The following is a 25436-nucleotide window of genomic DNA, read 5'->3' as shown; positions in this document are numbered from 1 at the left end:
TCTTATTTAGAAATTTAGAAGAGGTAAAGGCAGACATGGAGGAGTTAGCAAGGATAAATCCCCAAGACTAGATGACTTCCTCATGGGTTTGATAAGAGCTCTTAAAATATTTTCTTTTCTTATCTTTTTTTTTTTTTGGAGGGGGGCAATGGGGAGGTTTTAGGGAAGTGATACAGAAATTTCAAAATGAATCTTCAAGAAAGTACAAAAGACACATTCTTGATCTTATTCCAGAGAAAAAAAGGAGACTTGAATATAAAAATATAGCAAATGTAATCTCTTCTGTCAAGAATGTTTGTGGAGGGAAGTTAGATATATAGTAGGTCCTTAACTGCAAACAAATGCAGACACCTGAATTAGAAAGTGGTATCCCTGGGGTAGTTCACAAACTAGATATGGAGAATGAATGTGACCATATAAATTGTGGTTCCCTCAACTATATGCTAGTTAGGTTGAGATTTCATCTGAAGTGGAGACTACAAATTCTGGCTTGCATTTCTGACAAGCATGACAACGCAGGTTCAGTCTGATAGCGGCCACTGTGTCTAGAAAATATGCTAAAGGTCAGGTCTGAATCCAGTCTACCCCTCCCAAGATCCCAGATAGCTGGAATCAACACTGGGTAATGGCCTTATTTCCTGTTGCAAGTTAGCCTTGATATTGAATTCGTATTGTTGTTCAATGCTTCAAGTTCTGTTATTAACTGAGAAGCATTATACCCTACCTCCTATGCTTTCCACATTAGTCTACTATGGGATTCCACCATTTTGATGAGTAGAGATATTCATGGAATATTATCTTGTATGAGCCTCCCTGGAGAGATCTTGGAATTATTCATATTAAATTTTTTTTTATGAATAAAGTTGGTAATTGTGGATGAATTTCATATGAATAATTCATTATTCAACTGTTATTCTGTTAAAGTATAATGCCAAAAAACAACAGCAATAACAGTGCAATAATAATATTATACAGAAACCAGGAAAAAACAAGAGGTTCTTTTAATTAAGATTGGTGAATCTAATATATAGGTGAAGCATCACTTCAAAGTTCTTCAATAGCAGTTGAATATGAGATATAGTTATGAGATTTCATAATTTTATAAAAAATCATGAGGATACCACTCTCCGCAATTTTCGCAAGTTTGGATTTCTACGTAAAGGGCCGTATCCAAGAAACCTTGGAATCTTCCTCTTCAAAAAACGGAGAACATTAAATAATACATAGCCATATACTATGCTTCTAATTAAGAACCAAAGAAACCATTGGATATCATCCCCCTTCCTGGATTTGAAATTTATTTCTGCATCAGACTGCCATTTCAGGTACCATGTTGAGCCAGTAGCTTGATCAACATCCTCTGGCCATGCCATCCCCAAATTCATTCTTACCTGGTATAGAATTCCAGATAAAGCAGTCATCACATAAAAATTGCAGTTCTCTAATCAAAGCATTATACATTTCTACTCTTTAGAGTAGAAAAAGGTAAATAAATATCCATGATGAAAAAGGTCTGGACATCCTTCTTACCGGAAAAGGGATAATAAACTCAACGATAGGAAATATAATCATCATCATTATATCATCATTGATATTCTTGATCTTCTCAAAAACCCATCTTTTCACATGCTGTACAACTCCAGACTTCCACAAACCAACCAGACATTGACGAGAAAGCCTCATTGCTAAGAAAAACTGTTGACGGATATCCAGCTCTGACAATGGGATATGCATAAGCTGAACAGCAGTTGGAATACCAGAAGCTAACATTTTGAGATAGAGCCCATCAAACCCTCCAAAATCTTCAAATAGCATTTCAAATTCCTGCAAGTAGTAAAATCAGAAGCTGGCCAAAGAAATTATGCATGTAAGAAATGAATAAGTTTCCCTAGAAACAAATATAACCTGGATATCAACATAATATTCCTTGTCGTCACCCTTGAGAGCAATATACATTGCAGCCCAGTCATGCCTGATGCGAACATTCTCCACAAGCTTCTTGGAAACAGCATAAGGAACAGCAATTGAATCCATTTCCCAACGATTTTTTTCTTCATTGTACCATGTTTTAGCCACCACCCTATCTCGGTCCAAAAGGATGCGCTCCTATCAGGAAAATATTTACATGGATCATTATATGCGATCAAAAGATGACACATGGCACTGCTAACATGATAACCTACTGAGAGCTTTCATCTGCTATATATAATATAACTGGTAGAGAACATAAAGAATCACATGATAAGGACCAGCTTCACACAAGGATGACATTTAAGAATCAGGAAGGTTCGTGGAAGTACAGACATATGCTAAGGGAAGTTAAAGAGTTAATTAAGGAGTTGAGAACAAGTATCAAGTGGTTACCTCAATCTGCTAATAGCCTAGCATATGGGCTGGCAAAACAGGGAGTGGCAAGAGAGCAGAGATTTTGGTGTACAGTACCTCAAGGGAGACTTGTAATTCACAATCTTAGTGGCGGTTAGCTGAGGCTAGCTACCCACATACAATTTGCTCTGTATTTATTTTCCCCTCACAATTAATCAAATTTTTAACAGTTACTGATCAAAAATAAAATCTAGACAGATCTTGAAACTAGCTAAATAGATAAAATATTAAATAGTGTTTTAAGTGAAGTTGGCATTTCAACAAAGACCAGATGTTGAAGAAAAACAATTCTCATACTAAGACCATAAAAAAAAATCATACTAGGATAGGACTTAAACTTGAATGGTATTGGAGTCAAATAAAATGAACAACATTACTATAAAATGAGAAGAACAATAAAGAATAAAGATTTCACACATTGATAAGATGGAGTTTTGACTAAACTGTAAGCAATTTTTTGCCAAGGATTGTTTGGGATACATAGTTCAATATGTTGATTAGCTGGCCCCATATGGTTGGGACAAGGCTTAGATGATGATGAGTTCAATAATGTTGATTAAAACTACTTTTACAACTAATAAAGAAATAATAAGTATGGTGTTTTATATGGTTTCCACCATTTTGAATTTTTCCTATCAATTTTCTAATATTAGAAAGCAATGTCAGGTCCTTAAAAAAAAATCCAGTTTATCATCCTTGGCCAATTAAAAGTGTCAAACACTGCAGAACATCTACTATTCCAGTTTTTAAGTGGATGAAAGTGAGATGGAAGAAGACAACCAAAAAGTTAATAGACATACGAATGTATTTCTCATCTCAAAACTATCAGTTCAGTGTAAAAGTTCTGGCAAAGCCTACCTGTCTTTGAGTCACATATCGTTTCCCAAGGTCAACATTTTCTAACAAATTTCTTTTCAGGTCTGCTTTCGCTTCTTCTCGCCACTTCTTCCATCCATGATACAAATGAAGACCAATAGCTTTGGGAACAACAACCTCCTTGTTTCCAAACATCCACTTTAATTCAATTTCTGGGAAGCCCTTCACCACCTCATCCACAGGTGTGTTTACAATAAAGCGTTTTTCATCTCCAAACTGCTTCATATTCCTTCGCACACAAAATTCAAGATTCTTTTGCAGATCCTCTGACTCCTTGAATGCTCGTTTTATACGGGAAACAAATTCTTTAGTACTCTGGTCCAAGAAAATTCCAGAATCCTCAACTTCCAACACATTCGGCAGTATCATTTGTTCCCAGTACTCTCTTTTTGCTGTTTCTAATTCCCGCTGGATATCAGATCTAGAAAGCTTGGTAGCAGAACTACCTAGCAAACTGCATCAACAAAGACAGTGCAAGCATCATGAATTGAAACTTCAGTAACTTAACTATGAAAAGAAAAATGCAAATACGAAGATAATCGTACAAGGTTTGCATTTATATTTTTCATTTACCTCCATTCAGTTTCATTCTATCCTTGGAGGAATTGAACAGTGATAAGTGGGCCAGATTTGAATCGGCACAGAGTTAGAACCAGAGGCAAAATTGAAGATGCCATTTCCACATTTTGGGTCCATTTCCACAGAGTGAAATTAAGCAACATGGTAACTTTTATTACTCAAATTAACATTCTTGCAGTATTAAAATTTCCTGTGGGGTAGTCATTTGAAGACAGAATCCACATCCAGTCCCATGATCCAAATTGACATTCTTGCAGTATTAAAATTTCCTGTGGGGTAGTCATTTGAAGACGGAATCCACATCCAGCCCCATGATCCAAACACAATCTTAGTTGGGGGTGAGGGCATAGAAGCTTTACAAAGTAAGCTACTAAATATTTGCTATACACACAAGACTTGGACCAAATAAGCATCTAATTATTTGTAAATTCAATCAATCGTATGTACAAATTAGCATGCACAACAGAGATCTACATACATATTATTGGTTTTTTTGGTTCTAAGATTCAATTAGGGTGGATTCATGTTGCAATCACTCACATCATCTGTTTAAGATCTACATCCAATGGAAAGGATCTACAATAGGCTGGAGATATGCCTTAATTGGATTAGATCAAAATGATAGCAAGATTGATCTAATCCAATAATAGCCTCAGTCAGTTGTCAGTAGCTGGGGAATCAAGAGATGATTTGAACTTATGTATGATGTAAGAACCTTACCAACTATCTAACTAGCATCTTCATACAATAACATACAACTAGTATACGAGAAGTACAGGCCAAAGACTACGAGCACAATGCTTTATGGTCAGTGACCTATGTTTAGCTTATCTAACCTGCTTGTTTAACATTGAAACTGCAACTAATAATAATAATAATAACAACAACAACTTGCTGGTATTCTACAAAAAGAATAATAATAAAGAAAACCGTTAACCTACACTTTTCTCATAAGAGTTTCAACAACATCGATTTGCCTAAAAGAAAATGTCAAACATATTTAAACTTTTAGACGCCTTAGCATCAAAAGAGATTCAAAGAGCAAATGGAGATTTGACTTGGGCCTATAGTGGCCCTTCCAAGGCTGCTGATGCTTCTGAAGCAGAGGCTAGGGCCCTCCTGGAGGACCTCAGAATCGCCAAGTCATCTCAGCTCAGTTTCATTGCAGTGGAAGGAGATTCAAGGAATGTTATAAATTGGGATTCTGGACAGACTCTTGACCAGTGGAAGCTATCCCATATGCTGTAAGAAATCAGGGAGCTTGCCTCTTGCTTACAGTGCAGTTTTAGATGGATTCCTAGAGAATTAAATCAAGTGGCTGATAATCTAGCTAAATCTGGGCTGGGAAGGGACTTTTTGTATAGTGCTCATACATTGCCAATTTAGTGGGTCTTGTCTTTTATTTTTGTTTTGCTGACAAGGCTTTGCACATCCCCTGATGTACATCCACACCTGTGGATGTGGGATACAAAGGATCATTTACCATTGTTCGTAAAAATCCATTTTTCTTGGTAACTGTGAAAATTTTATTAAGATAGAATAAAGAATAAATATGTATCAGTGTTTTAAAAGGTGTGGGGGGTGTACGCGTGGAGGTGCGCCTCCAGGCAAGGTGCCCCCAAAGCACCCTGAGGCGTATGCCAGAGGCACTGACACCTCTGAGGCATACACCTCATACACTTTTTTCATGAGGCGTGCTAGAGGCGTACACCTCATGCACACCTTATGTAAAAAGACAGAAAAAATAAAAATAAAAAGGAAAGGAAAAAAGGAAAAAAAAAAAGGAAAGGAAAGGGAAGGGAAAGAAAAAGAAAGAAAGAGAAGGGAAAGAAAGTGAGTGGCGCCACAGTGCAGTAACGGGTGGTCAACAGACTCATCAGCACTGTTACACAAGACACACCTTTTAGAGTCAATCAACACACCCCTACCAACCAACTTGTCTCTTGTAGGAATGTTATTCACGTAAGCAGCCCAAATAAAGAAAGACACCTTCAATGGAATGTGTCTGCACCAGATTACATGCACAGGGAAATCCAGATCTTCTCCTTCTTGAGTCAGTATACTATAGAAAGATTTCACCAAGAACTGGCCTTTGCTATCTGCTAACCATACCCTTTTGTCTGCTGTGTTGATGTCGATTTGGGTGTTGTACAGCCTTTGAAGAAGCCTACCCATACCCATTTTGAGACTGTACATATTCAGCCACTTTTGCCTCCTTGTTTGCTGCAATTGCAAATAATTCTTGGAAATCATCCTTTAGCATATTTTTTCCACACCAATGATCCAACCAGAAAGTAACTCTAGTACCCCTTCCCGCTACAAACTTGATTTCCTTGCTAAAAGCACTGTAGCTTTTTTCAATTCCCTTCCAAATCGAACAACCATACGACTGATTTGTATCACCACGGACCCAATCTTCATTCCTTGAACCATATTTTGCTTCAATTACTCTCTTCCACAAGCAATTCCTTTGGTGACCAAACCTCCAAAACCACTTGCCAAGCAAGGCTAAATTCATTTCCCAAATTTTTCTTCTTCCCAGCCCTCCCTTCTTTTTTTGTTTGCACACCTTTCCCCAATTAACTAAATGAACTTTCTTACTCTCCTTCCACCCCTTCCACAGAAACTCTCTCATTTTCCTCTCAATCTGATCTGCAACCCCAGCTGGAAATGGATACAGGGAAAGAAAGAAAACAGGGAGGGGGGAGAGGACATTCTTAATTGGTGTAAGCTTACCTCCCTTAGATGGATACCTCGATTTCCATCCAGCCAACCTCTTCTCATTCCTCTCCAAAATGGGTTCCCAAATAGACTTGGAATTGCACTTATCCCCTAAGGGCATACCCAAACAATTTAAGGGGAACTTTCCTACTTTAAACCCCCAAGAGTCAGCCCAAGATTGCAGCTCTTGAACCTCTCCCACTGCCACCAGTTTACTTTTGTGAACATTCAAGTGTAACCCCGAAACCACTTCAAACCACCAAAGAATGGCCATAAGAGTATCAATTTGCTCCCTGGATGCATTGCAGGAGAAAAAAAAACTGAGTCATCTGCAAAATGTAATAGAGGAATCTCCAGCCTGTTTTCTCCCACCCTGAATTCTTCCAAGAAAACCCCTGGCACTGCTCTCCAAGTCAATTTCCCTAAAACTTCCATCACACACAAAAACAGCAGTGGCGATAAGGGGTCCCCCTGCCTTAAGCCCCTTGAACTCCTGAAATGACCACATGCCCTAGCATTCACCAAAACAGAAAGAGAGGGAGTAGTTACACACACCTTCATCCAATTCCTCCACCTGGAACTGAAGTTCATTCTCCTTAAAATGTAATCCAAAAAATCCCAGTTCGCATGATCGTATGCTTTTTTCCAGATCCATCTTGCATAGCAAACCTGCTCTCCCACTTCTAATCCGGGAATCTATCAGCTTTTTTGCAATTAATACACCATCCACCATTTGTCTCCCCTCAACAAATGCACCTTGGAATTCGGATGTAACATGTCCCATGACTGGTTTCATTCTTTTAGCTAGAACTTTTGAATTTTGATAGAATTTTGTAAATGCTACCAATGAGACTTGGCCTTAAGTCCTTTAATTCTTCAACACCATTCTTTTTCGAGATTCGGGAAGGCAAGTTTCCCCATCCCTGATGGGGACCTGGCTTCCCCAACCCAATGAGGTCGAGGATGGGGATTGTTTTGGTGGGGCGGGGACGGGGATTGATAGGAATCCCCGACCCCGATTTTATACATATAAATGTTATTTATATTAAATGTATTATATATATATATCAAAACATATTTAAAAAATTAATTATAATTTAAATTTTTTATTTATTTTAAGTAAATTTATTTTTCAAAAAAAATACTATTATCTAAAAAAAATCCAGGGATTCGGGTTCCTGCGGGGAACCCATTCCCATCGGGGATCGGGGATGGAGGACAAATTTTATCCCCGGTGGGGATTGGGGGCGGGGATGGGGATGGGGTTAATTTCAGAATCGGGAGCGGGGACGGGGAATATGATCCCGGCCCCGTTGCCATTCCTATTCGAGATTAGAGATATAAAAGTGGAGTTGAGACTCCCCTCAAAAGCAGCTGAAGCATGGAATTCTGAGAAAACAGCCATTAGATCTTTCAGAAAACTCCAACACTTCTTAAAAACTTCATAGTGAAGCCATCTGATCCCGGAGCCTTATCACCTTTCATTTCTTTAATTGCTTCCCAAACCTCCTACTGCCCTCTCCAGATTCCTCATCTGGTCTTCAAGTAAGTTGTTAAGATCCAGTCCATCTACCTTGGGTCTTTTCTTCCAAACTTCTTCGTAAAGTTTAGAAAAAAAAAAAAAACCAGCTGCTTCTCTGATTCTTCCCTCTTCCTCCACCACTTCCCCATCTATAACCAGCATTTTTATCATATTTTCTCTTCTTCTAACACTTGCCATTTTGTGGAAGAATCTAGTATTTTTGTCACCTCCCTTCAGCCACAGACATTTTGATCTTTGTCTCCATTTCATCTCCTCTTGAAAAGCAAGTTTGTCAAAATCATACTTCGCTCTCCTTTCTTTATCCCCTTCCATGATCTGCCCATTCTCTTCTGCTTTATCCACCTCCATTATTATATCCAGGCATTCTTTATTCCTTACCTCCACTCCTTTGAAAACCAGCTTTCTCGATGTTTTTAACTTCTCCTTGAGGAACTTTAGCTTCTTACCAATTCTGAATCTTTTTTATCCTTCAAACTAAAATTGCAGCCACCATGATTCGAGCATACTTACAAAACCTTCCTCTTCCAGCCAGAGGTTCTCAAATCTGAACAGGGTAGGTTTAGGAGGAGTTCCATTACTATCTAAACAGATTGGTCTATGGTTAAATTTCTCCTCCCATTCTGGCGACACTACAAACCTGTCTAGCTTTTCCAAAATTGCCTCCTGGTTATTGGCCCATGTGAATTTTGTTCCCACTAGAGGAAAACCCACTAACTCCCATCTGCTCATGAATTCCCCAAAGCCCCTGATACCCCTCGAAGCCCTATTGCCTCCTTTTTTCTCATGGTCGAATCTGGTGGTGTTAAAATCACCCCCTAAAACCCAAGGTTTGTCCTACCTTCCTTTTACCCCGTCAAGTTCCATCCAGAACATCCTCTTCAACCCATTTTCATTTGGCCCATACACCCCGTAAAAATCCATTCCCAACCATCCTCAACCATCTGGAACAAAATGGACAAAGAAAATTGCCCCACAAGTTTACCCTTCATCCCCACTATATCCGGATCCCAAATAATAACCAATCCACCTGCTGTTCCTATTGCTGGAACACACTCCTAATTGCAGTTCCTGTCGCCCCAAATCGATATAGTTTGAGACAGCTCCATAGTCTCCAATTTAGTCTCTTGAAGACAAAGGACGTTGGGATTCCATTTCTTCACCTGGGCTCCAATCACTATCCTCCTACAGCCAGAATTTAAACCTCTTGCATTCCATGAGACAATCTTCATGATGGATAAAAAGGAAAATAGAGAGACGAAACTTCGAAAGCCAGACCACTTCCTCTTCACCTCCTTCCACTCAGCTCACCTCCTCCTAAAGTACCCATTCTCTCATTTAGCTCCCAAGCTAATCTGAAGAACTTCCTTTCAGTTTCCTCCCCTTTCTTCCTCTTTCCTCTAACGTCCTCCTTTCAACTTCCATTAAATAACCTTTAGTAATTTCTTCCATCCCTCTCAACGAAAACCCTAAAAATTCCCCAAATTGTATAAGCTTTGAAATTACCCATGGGGATGGATCCCCCTGTTCTCCCAGGTGAAAAGCCCCTTTTTCCATATTTCTCTCCCCTCTTCCCGAGTTTTCAGAACTCTTTCCATACATACCTGTTAAGCTCTAGTCGTCTGCGGTGATAATGGCCAGCGGTAAAGCCTCAGGAGAGCTACCTTGAATTTGGTCCCGCATCACAATTTCTGTTCTCCCAAGAGTCAGTGTCATCAGTGTGTCTTGCGCACCTTCACCCTCACCTTCTGCTGCTACATTCATTTGCAGCCCCTTGCACATCTCCTGATAGGAATTACACGTGCTTTGTGGCTCTTGTGGTTGCTCACTTCTCACCATACTCACCCTCAGCTGATAAGCCTCTAGTCAGGTTTTTCCCTGGTTTAGCCCTCTGTCGAGTAGAGGTCGTGTCTTACCTGTGGTATGGGTCTCAAGGGTTTGAACCAAACCTGGTTCGCCCTGGTTCGCAAACCCCTTTAATTCTGATCTAGCAGAGTTCACAGCAGTGGTTTTTCCCCAGTTAATCTCCACCCTCCGATCCGCATCAACCATAGACTCCCCAGATAGCCTCTCTCTTAATTCTCTCCAACCTTTCTGATTTTCTCTACCTGTCCTTTTCCCCGAAGTCAAAAGCTCTTCCATCTTCCCAAGGCACTTATGTGCCAATTTCTTCGCTAAAACAATGAGTAAGATTAAGAACTCCAATTCCATTTTCGGTCGCCACCTGTACATTCTTCAATATTCCTAGGCTTTTTCCTTTCTCAAACTCCTTGTTTCTCCTGCATTCCTGAGGCTTTCTCGAGTCGTCCCGCCTTGATAACGCAGCATCTTTTGCCTACTCCACTGCCACGTGGAAAAAGGGCTTGTAAGGGTAAGGCTATCCTAGAATCTCAATGAAGATTTTACGTTGGAAAGTGAGGGGATTGGGAGGGAAGTTAAAGAGATGCCTAGTCAAAGTGGGTAGCTCTTCCAGCAAATGGAACAGCATGTGGAATTATCATCGTGTGGAAAGAAGAGGTTGTGTCAGGTTTGGAGGTGGATAAAGGAGATTTCTCTATCTTAGTACTTTTCACAAACGTTTGCGACGGTTTCAATTGGATTCTTACAGGAGTTTATGGTCCCAATTCTCCTACATAAAGAGACAGATTCTGGGAAGAACTGGATTCTCTTCACGAGTTTGCAGATATCCCTTGGTGTATTGGTGGTGATTTTAATGTTACAAGGCTCTGTAACGAGAGCTCCAAGTGCAGGAGACTAACCAGGAGCATGAAGGATTTTTCCATTTCATTGCAAGACATAATCTCTGGGATTACCCTATCCATAACGGGACCTTTACCTGGTCTAACATGCAGGAAAATGTGGTTAGCTGCAGGCTTGATAATTTTTTTACAACAGTAGACTGGGAGGAACACTTTCCAAATCTCTTTTAGAAAAGCTGTCCTATGTGTAGGGTGGAATGGTGGGCTGGCTTCCGATTCCAGCAAAAATTGAAGCATCTGAAGAAAAAATTAAAGATTGGTATGGACAGTTCATAAAGAGTTTCAGCAAAAAGTGGCAGATTGGTGGGAGTGTAGGGTGGAAGGGTGGGCTGGCTTCTGATTCCAGCAAAAATTGAAGCATCTGAAGAAAAAATTAAAAGTGTGAGGTGGGGAAGAATTCAGGGCTTTTTGCAAAGAGAAAAACAAACTAATCAAGGAATTGAAAGAGTGGGAAAAGATAGTAGAAGGGAAGAGGTTTTATGGAGACAGAGATCTAGAGTGAGATGGTTAAAGGTGATAATATCATAATAATACAAGGTTTTTCCATAACTATGCTTCAGGGAGGCAAAGGAAAAGCTACACTTCCAAGCTGAAGGTGGACCAGAGTGAAATAGAAGAGGAAGGGGAAATAGCAGATGCCCTATAAAACACTTTAAGGAGGTGTACTCTAAGACAGGATTTCGGAGCGCTACTTTGAATAGCTGGAATGGCCCTACCTTGTCAGAAGATAAGCAAGTTTGGCTAGACCCCCTTTTTTTAATAATAATATATATACCCAAAAACTGGTTTTTGAAAAAGCAAACTAAAAGAAATATATAAAAGCACATGTTTTTTAGTACCGATACGCCTATGCCAATACACAAGGGCGCATCAATACTTTGAACCTTGGGCTAGAGAAGGAATTTGAAGAGCAAGAAATTAAAGATGCAATTTTCAGCATGGATGGAGATAGAGCCCTAGATCCGGATGGGTTTCCCATTTTGTTTTATCAATTATGCTAGGACACGGTAAATAAGGATGTAACGGAGGTCTGTGCAGATTGTTACCATTCAGACATAGTAAATAAAGGAATCAATTCAACATTCATCACATTAATTCCAAAAAGGCAGTTGTATTGGAAGAAAAGGAGTTCAGGCCTATCAGTATGGTTGGAAGCTTATATAAAATTCTAGCTAAAGTTTTGGCAACCAGATTGAAGGAGGTTTTAGGAAATTTGATCTCTTCCAATCAGTTCACATTTGTGAGGCAGATTATTGACAGCATTTTAGTAGCTAACAAGTGCATGGAGGATAGAAGACAAAAAGGCAAGCCTGGGGTAATAGTTAAACTTGATTTGGAGAAGGCTTACAACAAAGTAAATTGGGACTGTCTCCTAGAGATCTTGAAATGGAAAGGTTTTGGTAGAAGATGGATGAGCTGGATCAAAGGTTGCATCAGCTCTACATGGATCTCTCTATTGATAAATGGTGAGCATAAATGTTATTTTAAGGCCAGCAGGGGCTTAAGGCAGGGCTGCCCTCTGTCCCCCTTACTCTTTACCTTGGTAGCTGATATTTTCAGTTATTTAACTGAGAAGGCAAAGGAACAATCTTTGTTAAAAAGCTTTGGAGTAGGGACAGAGAAGAAGTCCAAGTTTCCCACCTACTTTTTACAGATGACATTATTCTTTTCTTGGAAGCAGACGGGTATAGCATCTACAACTTGAAGTGGGTGATTAATTGCATTGAAAAGGTGACAGGGCTTCAGGTAAACTTTTTAAAAAGTAGTATGGTAGGCCTGAATGTTAGTGATGAAATCCTGGACAGATTCAAGGAAGTGCCAGGTCGCAAATTGGAAAAGCTCCCAATCTCCCATTTAGGGATGCCTCCAGATGGAAACCCGAGAAGTCAAGTAATTTGGGACCCAGTGATTGAGAAGTGCGAAAGAAGACTGCTACCAGGAAGAAATGTTATCTCTCAAAAGGGGGTAGGCTTACTTCAATAAAAACATCTCTTGCAAACTTGCCAACATACTTTCTTTCTGTTTTCTGAGTCCCAATTAAAATAAAAACAAGATTGAGAAACTCCAGCACGATTTTTTGTAGCACGGTGGAAATGAGAAGACTTGTCATTTAGTAAGGTGGAATCAGGTTTGTAAGCCTATGGAAGTTGGTGGGTTAGGAATTGGCCATATAAAAGAGAGGAATGAAGCCTTACTTGGGAAATGGTTATGGAGATTTCCTATTGAGTTGGGATCCACTTGGACTTCCACCATCAGCAGCAAGTAAGCGAGAAACAAGAATGGATGGGATAGCAAGGTCCACTTGAACTGAGTGACAGCAAACAGCCCCTAGAAAGGCATCTCATCAACCTACGACTTATTCATTTCGTTTATTAGATATAAGGTGGGAAACGAAAATCTGATTAGATTCTGGACCAACCTTTGGTGGGGTGCAAGACCCTTAGCTAGTGCTTTCCCTCGAATCTTCAACCTATCCCAAACCCAGGAAGCCACAATTTCCTCTTGCCTTACCCTTTCAACCTTGAGCTTTAATTGGAACCTAAATCTCAAAGACTCCTGAGAGAAGTAGAAATAGCCGAACTTGGAAACCTGTTACATACCCTTAGAGAGGTCTATCTTTCACCAAATACCCCTGCTCAAAGAGTTTGGTCCCTTAACCCTGCTGGAAAGTTCTCTACAAATTCCTTTTTCAATGCACTAGTGTCAAGTGAGTGACTCTAATTTCCAGTTCAAGGAACTGTGATGTTCCCAAATTCCTTCAAAAGTTTCCTTCTTTGTGTGGAAGGTTTGCCTAAAGAAAGTAAATAGATGTCACATCTTACACAAAAAGTTTAAAGGTAAATGGTGCATTTCCCCTCACGCATGTTCTCTGTGCCTTAATGATGGGGAGTCAGCAGAGCATCTTCTTCTGCATTGTGCTGTAACCAGAAAGATTTGGTATCATTTCCTCAGGATGGTTGGTCTCAGGTGGGTGTTTCCTAAGCAGGTTGTTGAGTTTATGTGGCAATGGTACAGGATTAGGTAGAAGAAGCAAGCTGTATTGGATAGGGGTGCAAGTCGGGTTGGTCCGAGTTACCAGTTTACACTGTTTCAGGCTCAGGCTTTGGGTTGGGCCTATTGAAATTTTGACAAAATCCCAACCCTAACCCCGAAAAAGTTGCACCCCTAGTATTGGAGATTGGCAGTTCAAGCTGTTATGTGGGGTGTGTTGGAAGAAAGAAACAACAGGATTTTTGAGAATAAAGATAGAACAGTAGAAGATCCAATCTCCTCTATTACTTTTCTTTGAAGCCTGTGGGCTGTAAATTCTGGAGAATTTGCTGGCTTCTCTTTGAATGATCTTCAACAAAACCTAGTGGAAACCCTTTTCTCTTCCCCAAGTCAGGCTGCTCTTATCCATTGTTATCAAAGGGAGGAAAGGATGATGAGATTAAGCTTTGATGGGAGTGCCCAAGGGTCTTCCGGTCTAGCAGGGATTGGAGGTATAATCCAGGGCAGAGATGGGAATATTTGTTGGGGTTTTAGCGGCCCGACTTGATTTGCTAACTCTACAAAGGAAGAAATAGTGGCGGCCCTCATGGGACTTCACTGTGCTAAAATGCTAGGAATTTCCTCTCTAGCTATTGAGGGTGATTCTGCTAATACAATAAGATGGTTAAAGGAAAAAGACAGTGAGCCTTGGAGCTCGGCTCATTTTTCAGCAGAAGCTAGAGACATATTGGACTCAATGCAGGTTAAGCTGAGCTGGATTCCCAGGGAATTGAACACTGTAGCTGACGGGTTAGCTAAATCTGGTGCTCATAAGAGATTGTTTATTTAGTGACAGTGTCCTGCCTTTGTAATCTATTTTTGTTGTTTTGCTCCTTGATGTACATCTTCTCATGTACCTCCTTCTTTTAATATAATCTCAATTTCCCTTCTGATATGCAAGACCCAGTGAGATAAATGGATTATCATGTCTTTGGTACTTTGGTAGTAGGGGCAAGATGATATGGAGATTGGATATATTCCTTCATTGTCATCTTATGGGACATTCAGGAAGGAATAGAGTGGTATGGTTTCTGGGGCAGATACCACAAGATCTATTAACCTTGAGTCAGAATAAATGGCAAAGGTTCATTATGTGGCTATACATAACATTTAGAGGGGATTTATATCAATTCCATCATGAGGATCTGAACTCAGATTCAATGATCCTAACCAGTGTTTTAAAAGTGCAAGGCGCAGGGGTCAATTTGCGCCTGAGGCGCGTGCCTTTTTGAAGCAAGGCGCAAAAATACAAAAAAAATGCTAAAAAATCAAAAAAAAAAAGATGTTGGAAAATTCAAAAAAAAAGCCAAAAAAATCAATAAAATATTAAACATAATATTACTAAAAAATATAAAGTTAAATTTTAAAATAATGTTTTAAAAAACCTATTATCTAAAATTAAAATACATAAACATAAGATGTAAAGCATATTCAAATGAGAATTTAAAAATAAAATCAAACATATAAAACATTTTCAAGCATGTAAAATCTCTAATCTCTTTTTTCACTCAATTGCAGTACTTCACATAGCTTAATGTAATGTAAAACATGTTACATTCCTGATTCTAGAAGTCGCCTGTGTGCCATGCCCCTCTAGGCAAGCCCAAACAAGTCCACATTAGGTCTTAAATTCTTAGTTTTCACACAAAAATAATGATTTTATGGTTTTAATTGCTTTTTAAGAAGACATTTTATTAGGATGAATGAATGAACTACATTACCAAATTGGGGATTCACCGATCTGAGAACCCCCAATTTGGTGATGTAGTTCATTCATTCATCGTAATAAAATGTCTTCTTAAAAAGCAATTAAAACCATAAAATCATTATTTTTGTGTGAAAACTATGAATTTAAGACCTAATGTGGACTTGTTTGGGCTTGCCTAGAGGGGTGTGGCATGGGGGTCCGGGGCGGAGACCTCGGCCCAACCGTTATGTTCTAAAAAAAAAAGCAAAAAAGCGCCAAATTTTCAAAAGGCGCACGCCTGGGCTAAGGCACAAGGCGCATCAGGCGCACGCCTAGGCGCACCAGGCGTGCGCCTTTCAAAAGGGCTTCACCTAGGACCTACGCCTGTGCGCCTAGGTGCGCCTTTTAAAACACTGATCCTAACCACATAATTTGGAACAATGAGAGACTGGAATCTGGATCCCTCCTAAGCCTGATGTCGCAAAAAACTTAAATTTGGTACTTTGTGTATGCTCACTTGACAATTGACATCCCACTCCATATAGATGATAGTAGTCAGGGCATTGACTAGGTTTCTTCTTCTGTTTTCTTTTCCTTCTCTTTTTTTTTTTTTTTTTGCACTTACTCTTTCTCTCTGTTAGGCATTAAATAAAACAGGGACTATGCAATTTTTTTATTGATACTAATTATATCATAATATTGTGCTTGAAAATTTGATAGTAATAGATATAACATGCTGTTTTATTTTAGCTACTTTTTTGATAGTAAATAAAAAAGAAAATTTTATTAAAACTTAAAAAATTACAGTAATCTAGGTGATGAGATGTCACCCCACAAAACAATGTATAGAGAAAAAATTCAGTGCTATATGCTAAAAAGACCACTGCTAGTTATACAATGCATATTCATGTTATTTGGTATATAAAACTAAGAAATTAACCTAGAAGTTAGTTTTATCTTTGTTAGAATTTCCTGTAGGCCTTGATAACTATGATGTGGGTTTAATTCAATAGATAGATGCCCTTGATCTGGATAGTGGAGATTGACAGGGATTCTAGTTCATTAACTTATTATTGGCTGAATGAGATGAGGAAGGTCTCTTGTTTAAAGTTTACACATCTCAGTTTCTTGGATCTTTAGGTCAACTAGTGCCCCTTCTAACTTTTTTGGAACAAGCAGTGTCAGTAATGGCCTCTTTCTCATGGAATTTTTAGTTCCTGATTTTCTGGTTAACCAAAGAAGTAAAGGTTATTAAAACAAAGGAAGAAATGGGGTCAAAAATGAGAATGGAAAAGTACAAGAGAACAGTACAAAATAAGATATAAGCAACATCTTGAGAGAGATCATCCTCATATTGGAAGGGTCCCTATAATTTGTATTCTTTACCCTTATTTCACTTAATAGATGTTTTTTCTCCAACAAACAAAAAGAGAAGAGTTGCATTTTGGGCAATGGCTTTGGAAATTTCTTATGACATAAAAGAAATCTCAAACTTCAAATTTCGAAATTGGGCAATGAAAAAAATAGAAACTGGGTACTCTAGTTAGGATAAGGATCAATTTGGAGTTAGGTGCCTGGACAATAGTAATCCTTTTTTCAGTTTCTGAGTTTCCATTCCCTCCTCTTTTCCTCAAATGGAGTTTCTCATAATAGGAGAGGCTCATAAGGGAATGTCATTGCTACCCCTCATCAATGGGTGGACAATACTAATCTCATCTTTAATGGCATTTGAGGTCTTCATAATAGGGAAGGGAAGATTCCTAAGTTTACCTTTCTTTCTTTTGGGATTGGATAGGGATTTTAAAAGTTACTTATCAACAAGAGTTAGGACATATAATACATCAAGGAAGTTAGTCATTGATTTAGCCATGATATAAAGCATCTTACCTAAAAAAAAAAACTGCTTGTTCACAAGGCTTACATAACAACAAGATTGACTACTAATAATAAAATGAAGAGACACAAAACAATTTGCAATTATTGTTTCTTTGGTTGAACATGTGGCATGTTTATTATTTAAAGGCTTATCGAAATTCACAATACAATTTAGAGTTTAGGTGCTATGTTCCATCAATCATGAGCCTTGAACAAAGTGCCTTAAACCCAATCAGCAGACCTTACAAATTTGTCTCGTTTCAAGTAACCTCGGAATGACTTAAGCTCAATATAGAACCAATTAATCCACATAAAGCACGTAACTGAGAAAGTTTTCTCAACAGATAGTGCAATTTGTAGGACATTAGTTTAGTGTATGAGAACTACTAGCCATTCTAAAGCCTTACCCTTAGGTATAATCGTGATTGTCCAAGTCAAATTCTTATATATTGAGGTAATTTGTCAAAATGAAATTAACAGACAACTCCAATATGATTAAATTTCAGTGTTTCAGAGACTAATGGATGTGGATTACCCATACTTTTCAACACGCTGGCGCCTCGACTCACGGTTGAACCTCTCCACTAAAAGCTCACTTTCTCTCTCAATAAAAGAAAGTTCTCTGATGCCGACGCTGAAAGCCATCGTCTCCCTCCTCAACATCTTATCTTCGATCCCACTTACCTTCTCCCATATCGCATTGTACTCCTTCTCCGCAGCAATCATACTCTCTTCCAGCGTCTCAGTCTGTTTTTTCAATTTCTCTCTACCACCCAACTTCCTCGACAACTTTTCCTGCTCCTTCTTAACTCTTAACACTGAATCAATAATATCTCCTGATTGTTTAACAAGGGCTGCTTTCTCACCTCTCAACTCTCTCAGCTCAGCATTCAACCTCTTCAGAATTTCCTCCTGCAGCTCCTTCCTTTTCGAGTTAACCTCCTTCAATGCTTCCTTAACTTCCTTCAGGTCTCCTTTAGACAACCTAACCTCTCCAATTTTCTGAATAAGACGCGAAACCGTTTCCAACAATCTTCGAGTGTAATCCGAGTACTCATGATCCTTTATATTGGACTCTTCCTCTTTCCTTCTAACTTCCTCTCTTGAAACTACACTTACAGCGGCAATGGCGGGCCTTAGAAGCATGCGATTTGGTAAGAAACCAACAGCTACAAAAAATACCGCTAGCACAATCGCCTTTCGAACAGATTCGAGTAGATTGCTCTCGGCATTTGGAAAATTCACAGGGAACGAGACAGAACTGTCTTCCCTGATAGATTTTGAGTCACTGAAAAATGCTGTAGAACCAAATGTGCCAAAGTTCTTAGTTGTCTGAGTCAAAATCCGGCGCTTATCCGAGGATTCTCCTCTAAATCGACGAAAATGACGATGTTTCCTCCTAAAGAAATTCAAGTTTGAAGAATATCGAAATGAAGTAAGAGACAAGAGGTTAACTCTGGATGTTAGAGGGAATAAATGAGTGCCACTAAATGCGGAACACGAACTGCAAATGGATTCCATGAAGCCAAACTTGAGATGGAGAGAAAATGAGGAAGTTAGGGCTTCCGTTCGGAGATACTGGTTCGTGATTGACCGAAAGGGAAAGTTTGCTTAGGCATGTTTCTCCTGAGCGGAGAGAGGACGAGCTATTCGTTTCTTCCCCCTCGCCGTCTCGGCGGAGTGACCTGCAGCCTGGAGGGAGAGATAAGTAAAGCCAAACGAGGTTTATCGGGTTTCAGATGATAAACACAGAGAAAACGAGGGACCTGACGATGGGGATATTTTTGTCATTTCAAAGCGGGCCACTCGAACCAGGAAATTACCAAGATACATTCCGTTGTGGACTGTGGAAATGTGGAATACGTTACGATATGCAATGGATTCGTTAAGCCCGAACGGTGGAATGAAACTACAAGGTTGAGAATCTTGAGATAATAGAATAGAGGGGCTTAACAAGTCCACTAATAAGTTAACTTTGAATATTTATAGTGTTAATTAATAATAAACAAAATTATTAAATCTTTCAGATTTTTTTGTACATAATACGTGTCACCGCTTACGATGTCATGCACGCAGAGAATAGTAAAGGGACCTGTGACGACAGTCGTCTTAAATTTCCATTTCTATCGGTGGTTGCTAAAAGCCATAGAGGTGATTTTAACTGCCAATAAAAGTTCAAGATCGCTGGCATAGGTCGGAAAATGCTATTTTTAAGTTTTGATGGATGTCTTAAAAGCATGGACGGTCAAAATATATCTAATTACATAGGTGTTCTAAGCTTGTTGGATCTATGGCCTTTAGAGAATTTGGGAATTTTCAAAATATATATATATAGAAACTATTTGCTATATGTTTTAAATGATTTTCATTGGATTATATGAAATAACTATAAGATCGATCTATAAATAACCTATTAAACCTCTTGATCTAACACTAATTTTTTTATGCCAAAGTGACTTTTTTCTTAATTTCTCGGAAAATTCTAACAAAATTAAAAAACAAAATGTTTCATGTAGTCTAATTGGCTTTCATAGCGTGGAAGAAATATAAGATGAATTTACCAATGATATATCAAACCCATAGATCCAAGAATAATCTAATGTGGTGAAATTTTAGAAGATTATAAAGTTTAAATATTGTTTGATGTATTATTGTGTGATATCTAGATGTTTCAAATTCTTTATATTATTGATTATAATTGATGTAGGTATATTTGGTCGGCTCACTCGATCCTAACACATGGCATCGGCTAGGGTATTATTGACCGGTGATATGTAAGGGTATTATTGTGTGATATCTAAGGGTATTCAACCCTTCAAAATTGCGGAACACTTAATGCAAGCACACGTCCTGAGTGCATTTACTATTGAGCCACTAACGGGGTCATGGTCAGCCAACACCTCTCTGAGTCACCCTACTGAGCGCATTTACATCATGCATTACTCCCCACCTGGGCGACTCCTACTATAAAAGGGGCACTACAGCCAGAGGTACGCCGGCATAATTGAGTTATCACCTACACTCTTGTGGTAACCTTTGCTTCCTTTGAGCTAGCTCTTGGCTAACTTGACCGTTGGAGTCCTTGTCCTAGGAACACTTTCGAGGCCTCTGACGTCTTTTCATTCTTAGCAGGTGGGACCTACAACTCTTGGACGTCATAAATTACTCCGCTACCCTCACCAATTGGGAGCTGGCCGACGCCACACCTCTCCCCCACCAGTCTCTGACCTACACAATCATCTCAACGATCGCCACGCTCGTAGGGCTCAGGATCAGGCCAAGTCTAAAAACTCTAGGAACCATGCAAATCTCTCATGGTGAGAGAGCCCCAAAAGCAAGCCGAGATCCCCTTGCCTCAAATTGCCTAGCACCTTGGGGACCTCTAGGTGCAAATAGGTGCCATCCAAGATAAGATCAAACAAGTGAAGGAGGGTTGATGTGATGCCTCTACCAGTCAACATGCATCATCCACATGAATGGAGGCCATCATTGACTCCATCACCTCAAAGCAACTCCTACCTAACTTCAAAGTGCATACTCTTGAAACCTATGACGGAAGCATAGATCCGGAGGACCACTTGGAAAGTTTTCATGTCCTAATGCTCCTTCACAGTTACTCCGACGCACTGATGTGTAGGGCCTTTCAAGCCACTTTCAAGGGGGATGCCCACAGATAGTTCTCCGCGCTCCCCCTCGATCCATCAACTCCTTGGATTAGTTCGCAGACCTTTATCTTGCCTACTTTGTAAGCAGCCGACAATGCCAGAAGACTGCCATCTCCCTTATGTCCATTAAACAGAAACCAAGGGAGAGCCTCTAAGGCTATATGAAGAGATTCAACAAGGAGGAACTCGAGGTTAAAGATCTCAACCCCTCAATATCTATGGTTGTTGCTATCAGTGGCCTTCGCCTGGGAACCCTCAAGTGGTCTATTCTAAGACACCGCCTAAGAACAAGACAATTTTTCTCAAAAAAGTGCAAAAGTATATAACAGCTGAGGAAGTCAAGGCAAACAAACACCTTTAGAACCTAGAAATTTGCCCTATCAAAAAGAAAAGGAAGCATAAGGATGCACCGGCCAATGGCCCAAGCAACAAGAACAATGAGAAGAAGCCGTCGGCACCGTCCTATGACATGTAAACTCCCTTGAACACTTCCCGAACTCATATTCTTATGGAAGTAGGGAATTAGGAGTACATTAAATGGCCCTCCAAATTAAAGAGGAATCACTTTAGGGAAACCCCAAAGAAATATTGTAAATGTCACCGCGACATAGGCCACGACACTAGAGATTGTTATGATCTCAATAACGAGATTGAATCCCTCATCAGACAAGGACATTTGAAATATTACATTGGCGTTAAATCCAACTTTGTCATCTGCACCAGCACCAGCACCAGCCAAACCCAATCATCATCTGGACTAGATCATTGATGTTATTGTAGGAGACTCAGCTTCCGGGGGAGAGACTACCCCAGCTCAAAGAGCCTATGCTTGATAGATGAACGTTGAGCACAAGATATCGAATAAGAAAAGGCTGGAGGAGCTCATCTCCTTCTTAGATGACGACCTCAAAGGGGTGTATGTGCCCCCACGGTGATGCATTGGCGGTTCAATTATAATCTCCAACTATGAAGTGAGAAGAGTCCACATAAACAACGGTTCTTTAGCCGACATCTTGTTTCTATGAGGTGTTTGAGAAGACGCAATTAACACTAGACCAGCTAAAACCCATTGACATGCCTCTATTTGGATTCCCCAAACATCTATAAGATCGGAAGGAAGCATAAACCTATCCATCACTATAGGAATAGAACCTCGACACGTCACCTGGATGGCTGAGTTCTTGGTCGTGAAGATCGGCTCACCTTACAATGCCATCATCGGCTAGTTGACCCTTCATGCACTCAAGGCCATCATCTCTTCTTATCATCTTGCCATGAAATTTCCATGGGACATGGCATAAGGATGGTAAGGGAAAATCAACAAGCCACTAAATAGTGTTACATTGCAACGCTAAATGGAAAAAAACAAATAAGCTCTACCAGTATAAGGGCTCGACCTCAAGGATGAACCTTCTAGCCAAGGTCTCCTAGTTTAGGACCTCATTTCAGTTCTCCTATATGAGGCTGGGTTCAAAAAGACAATACAAGTCGGGTCTCTCCTCCCCTAGGATACACTTTCTGAATTAACTGAGAGTGGAACCAAGCTGTAGGCCGGTTCGGCAAAAGAAGAGGAATTTTGCACTGGAGCGTTGGAAAGCTATTAGAGAGGAGGTGGACAAGTTAGAGAGATCTCAATGCCGACTTCATTAGAGAGATCTCAACAAGGCCTGCCCCAAAGATAGATTTCCTTTACCAAGAATAGATCACTTGGTCAATGCCACTAAAGGATACGAGCTGTTGAGTTTTATGGATGCCTTTTTAGGCTACAATCAAATAAGGATGCACTCCAGCGATGAAGAGAAGACATCATTCATCACCGAGTACAGTACCTATTATTACAAAGTGATGCCTTTCAGACTAAAGAATGCCGGAGCCACATACCAAAGACTTATGAACAAGATATTCAAACAATAGATCGGCCGAAAACATCGAAGCCTATGTCGATGACATGGTTATGAAGAGCCTCAAGGCTAGTCAATACATTGCTGACCTTGATGAAACTTTTGATGTGTTAAGTAAGTATAACATGAAGTTGAACCCAACTAAGTGTGTCTTTGGGGTCACCTAGGGAAAATTCCTCAGCTTTGTAGTCACTCAGCAGGGTATAAAGCCAATCCCGAAAAAATACAATCCATTCTGGACATGGAGCCCCTACTGTCGATCAATGAAACTCAAAAGCTCACTGGCCGAATTGCAGCCCTCAATCGATTCATGTCTAAGCCAGCCAACAAATGTCTACCTTTCTTCCGAGCCATTAAGAAGTTGAAGGATTTTCAATGGACAGCGGTGTGAGCTCTAGGAAGCTCATGGTTGGTTCAAAGAATTGGAGTCGCCACCCTTTTTTTAGAGGAAATGGACCCTCATTTTTTGGGTTTGGAAATATTCGAATTAAGCCTTTGATAGCGGCTCCGTCCTTAACTGAGGAAAGCACTTAACCGAGAGATCTTGGGTTCAAAGGATTAGGAGAGGGAAGGTTTTAGGCACCCCTCTCTCCAAGCTGCTATAGCAGCCTAAAACGGGAGAAGTTCAGGCTTAAATTCCAAAAACAACGCAAATTAATAGGATTTATCAAAGCTCCTGAAATATGTCAAAAATGTTTTCAACTTCGCCTAGAATTGATTTGAGGTGATGTTATCGGGTCTTAGGTACCAGTTTCCCTAAGACTCTCACCTCTCTACCTCTTTTTCTCAATTTGGAGGAAGTTGGAAATGCAAGTTTCCCAGGATTTTAGGACCTTAAGCAATATGAAATTAAACTAAAAGCAAAGATAGTGGAATGAGAAGCGTATCTCTCATGTACAACCTTGAAACTAACTTTCTTGCAACTGAAATGACTTCAAATGAAACTTGAGCAAGGCAGGAGCTGGTCTGAACGCTTCTGGTGTTAAGTCTAGAAAGCAAGGGATGAGGCTTGAGCTTGGCTTTAGGGATTTTAAGTAGAATGAGGGGTTATAGAAATTAGAAAACTGTCTTCCCCCTCAAGCTTGAGATGGGTCTCTATTTATAGAGAAAATGGAGGGAGATAGGTCTGAAACTCATTCAGCTACAGTATCTGTGATTCAACATAATATTTTCACCGAAATATGCAAGGATTTTGAGAGAGAGGGGCTTGCAATTGACCCTTCTTTCTTTATGCAACACATTTTCTTGATTTTGGGTGGTTTCTTATGGGTTTCATGTGTCAAATGAGAGATTGGGGCGTCTCAAACGTTGCAGCCTTGTATTTGAGACTGACAATGGCAAAAAACATAAATTTGATGAACTTTTAAAAGAAGTTTTGTCATTTCTTAGTTTTAAGCAGAGGCTTGTTTGGTATTTTGAGCTCTTTAAGCCTATTAGGCTCAAATTCATTGGCTTGGTGTTTTAATGGGGTTAAGTAAGGAGTTGACGTTAATTCCCTCTCACTTAAGATGCTAGGTTAGACAACTTATGTGGTGATTCAATCTGGTGCATCAAAATGGTATCTCTCTAGTTTATCGATCAAATGAATGAATCTAGTAATGAAATTTGGCATGTTGGGGTTTTTGGGTATCTGAACATAGTGGTGAGGTCTGACAGGACAAATAGGGTCGATATGATTGAAATCTATGGTTAATAAGTTTGGATCAATAAGATTTGCTGAAATAAAATCTTTGTTTGATGAAGGGTCAAATGGGGGAATTTTGGGATGAAATTTGGTGGGTAGGCATTTTTTAACATCCTGAATCTGATGGAAGTAATGGATTTTTGATCAAAGGTGTATATTGACTAGTTCAGTTCAGATCACGGTCTTATGTTTTTCTAATCAATGAGAGGGTCTGAAATGAAATCTTACTTTTTCAACGGTCAAATGGAAGTGTTTGGCCGTGAAATTTGACGTGTTGGGGTTCTTTGGGTCTCTGAACATAGTGTTGAGGTCTGATTGGTCAAATAAGGTCTGGATAATAGAGATTTGTGACAGGTGAGCTTTTAATCAATAAGATTCACTAAAACAAAACCAATGCTTGATGTTGGGTCAAATGAGGGAATTTTGGGATAAAACTTGGTACGTAGGTATGGACTGAAATTATAAGCGGTTGGAAGGGTTTGATCATATTAGGTATGTGATCACGAGTTTTAGGTTTGAGGAGCGTTGTAGTGTTAAACGTGTCAAAATGTAATCTCTTATGGTTATTGGCTAAATCCAGGAATTTAAGGTTGAAATCTTGTGTGATTGTTTGTTTAAGTGTTGTTTCATGTGATTGGGTTTAATTGGGGATCAAGTATGGTGATGTGGCATAATCAAGACTATCGAAAGGGAATCATGTATATTTAACAGTGGACTTATGGGCATTTTGGCTA

General features: G+C 39.6%; 1 protein-coding gene across 2 annotated transcripts in view; it reads right to left on the bottom strand.

Annotated features, from left to right (window-relative positions):
- EMB2458 (FtsH extracellular protease family) overlaps positions 1-19202 on the bottom strand; it is a 90004-nt gene extending 70802 nt beyond the window's left edge. Inside the window, exons 1-5 of one of the 2 annotated variants that reach the window (XM_088986078.1) lie at positions 17994-19202; positions 3244-3715; positions 1906-2106; positions 1531-1824; positions 1122-1391 (exon numbers count right to left, since the gene is read on the bottom strand). In XM_088986078.1, coding sequence (XP_088842204.1) covers positions 1122-1391; positions 1531-1824; positions 1906-2106; positions 3244-3715; positions 17994-18973 — 2217 coding nt within the window. In that variant the 5' untranslated portion in view covers positions 18974-19202. Of the gene's footprint in view, positions 1-1121; positions 1392-1530; positions 1825-1905; positions 2107-3243; positions 3716-17987 lie in introns of both variants that reach the window. The other variant, XM_088986077.1, reaches the window with a different exon arrangement.
- Positions 19203-25436: the final 6234 nt, after the last annotated feature.

This window comes from Nelumbo lutea, chromosome 4, assembly GCF_056320005.1.
Source record: "Nelumbo lutea isolate HS-2025 chromosome 4, American lotus-T2T, whole genome shotgun sequence".
NCBI classification, from domain to species: domain Eukaryota; kingdom Viridiplantae; phylum Streptophyta; class Magnoliopsida; order Proteales; family Nelumbonaceae; genus Nelumbo; species Nelumbo lutea.
The sequence above is the reverse complement of the archived record's forward strand: the minus strand, read 5'-3'. Positions and strand labels throughout refer to the sequence as shown.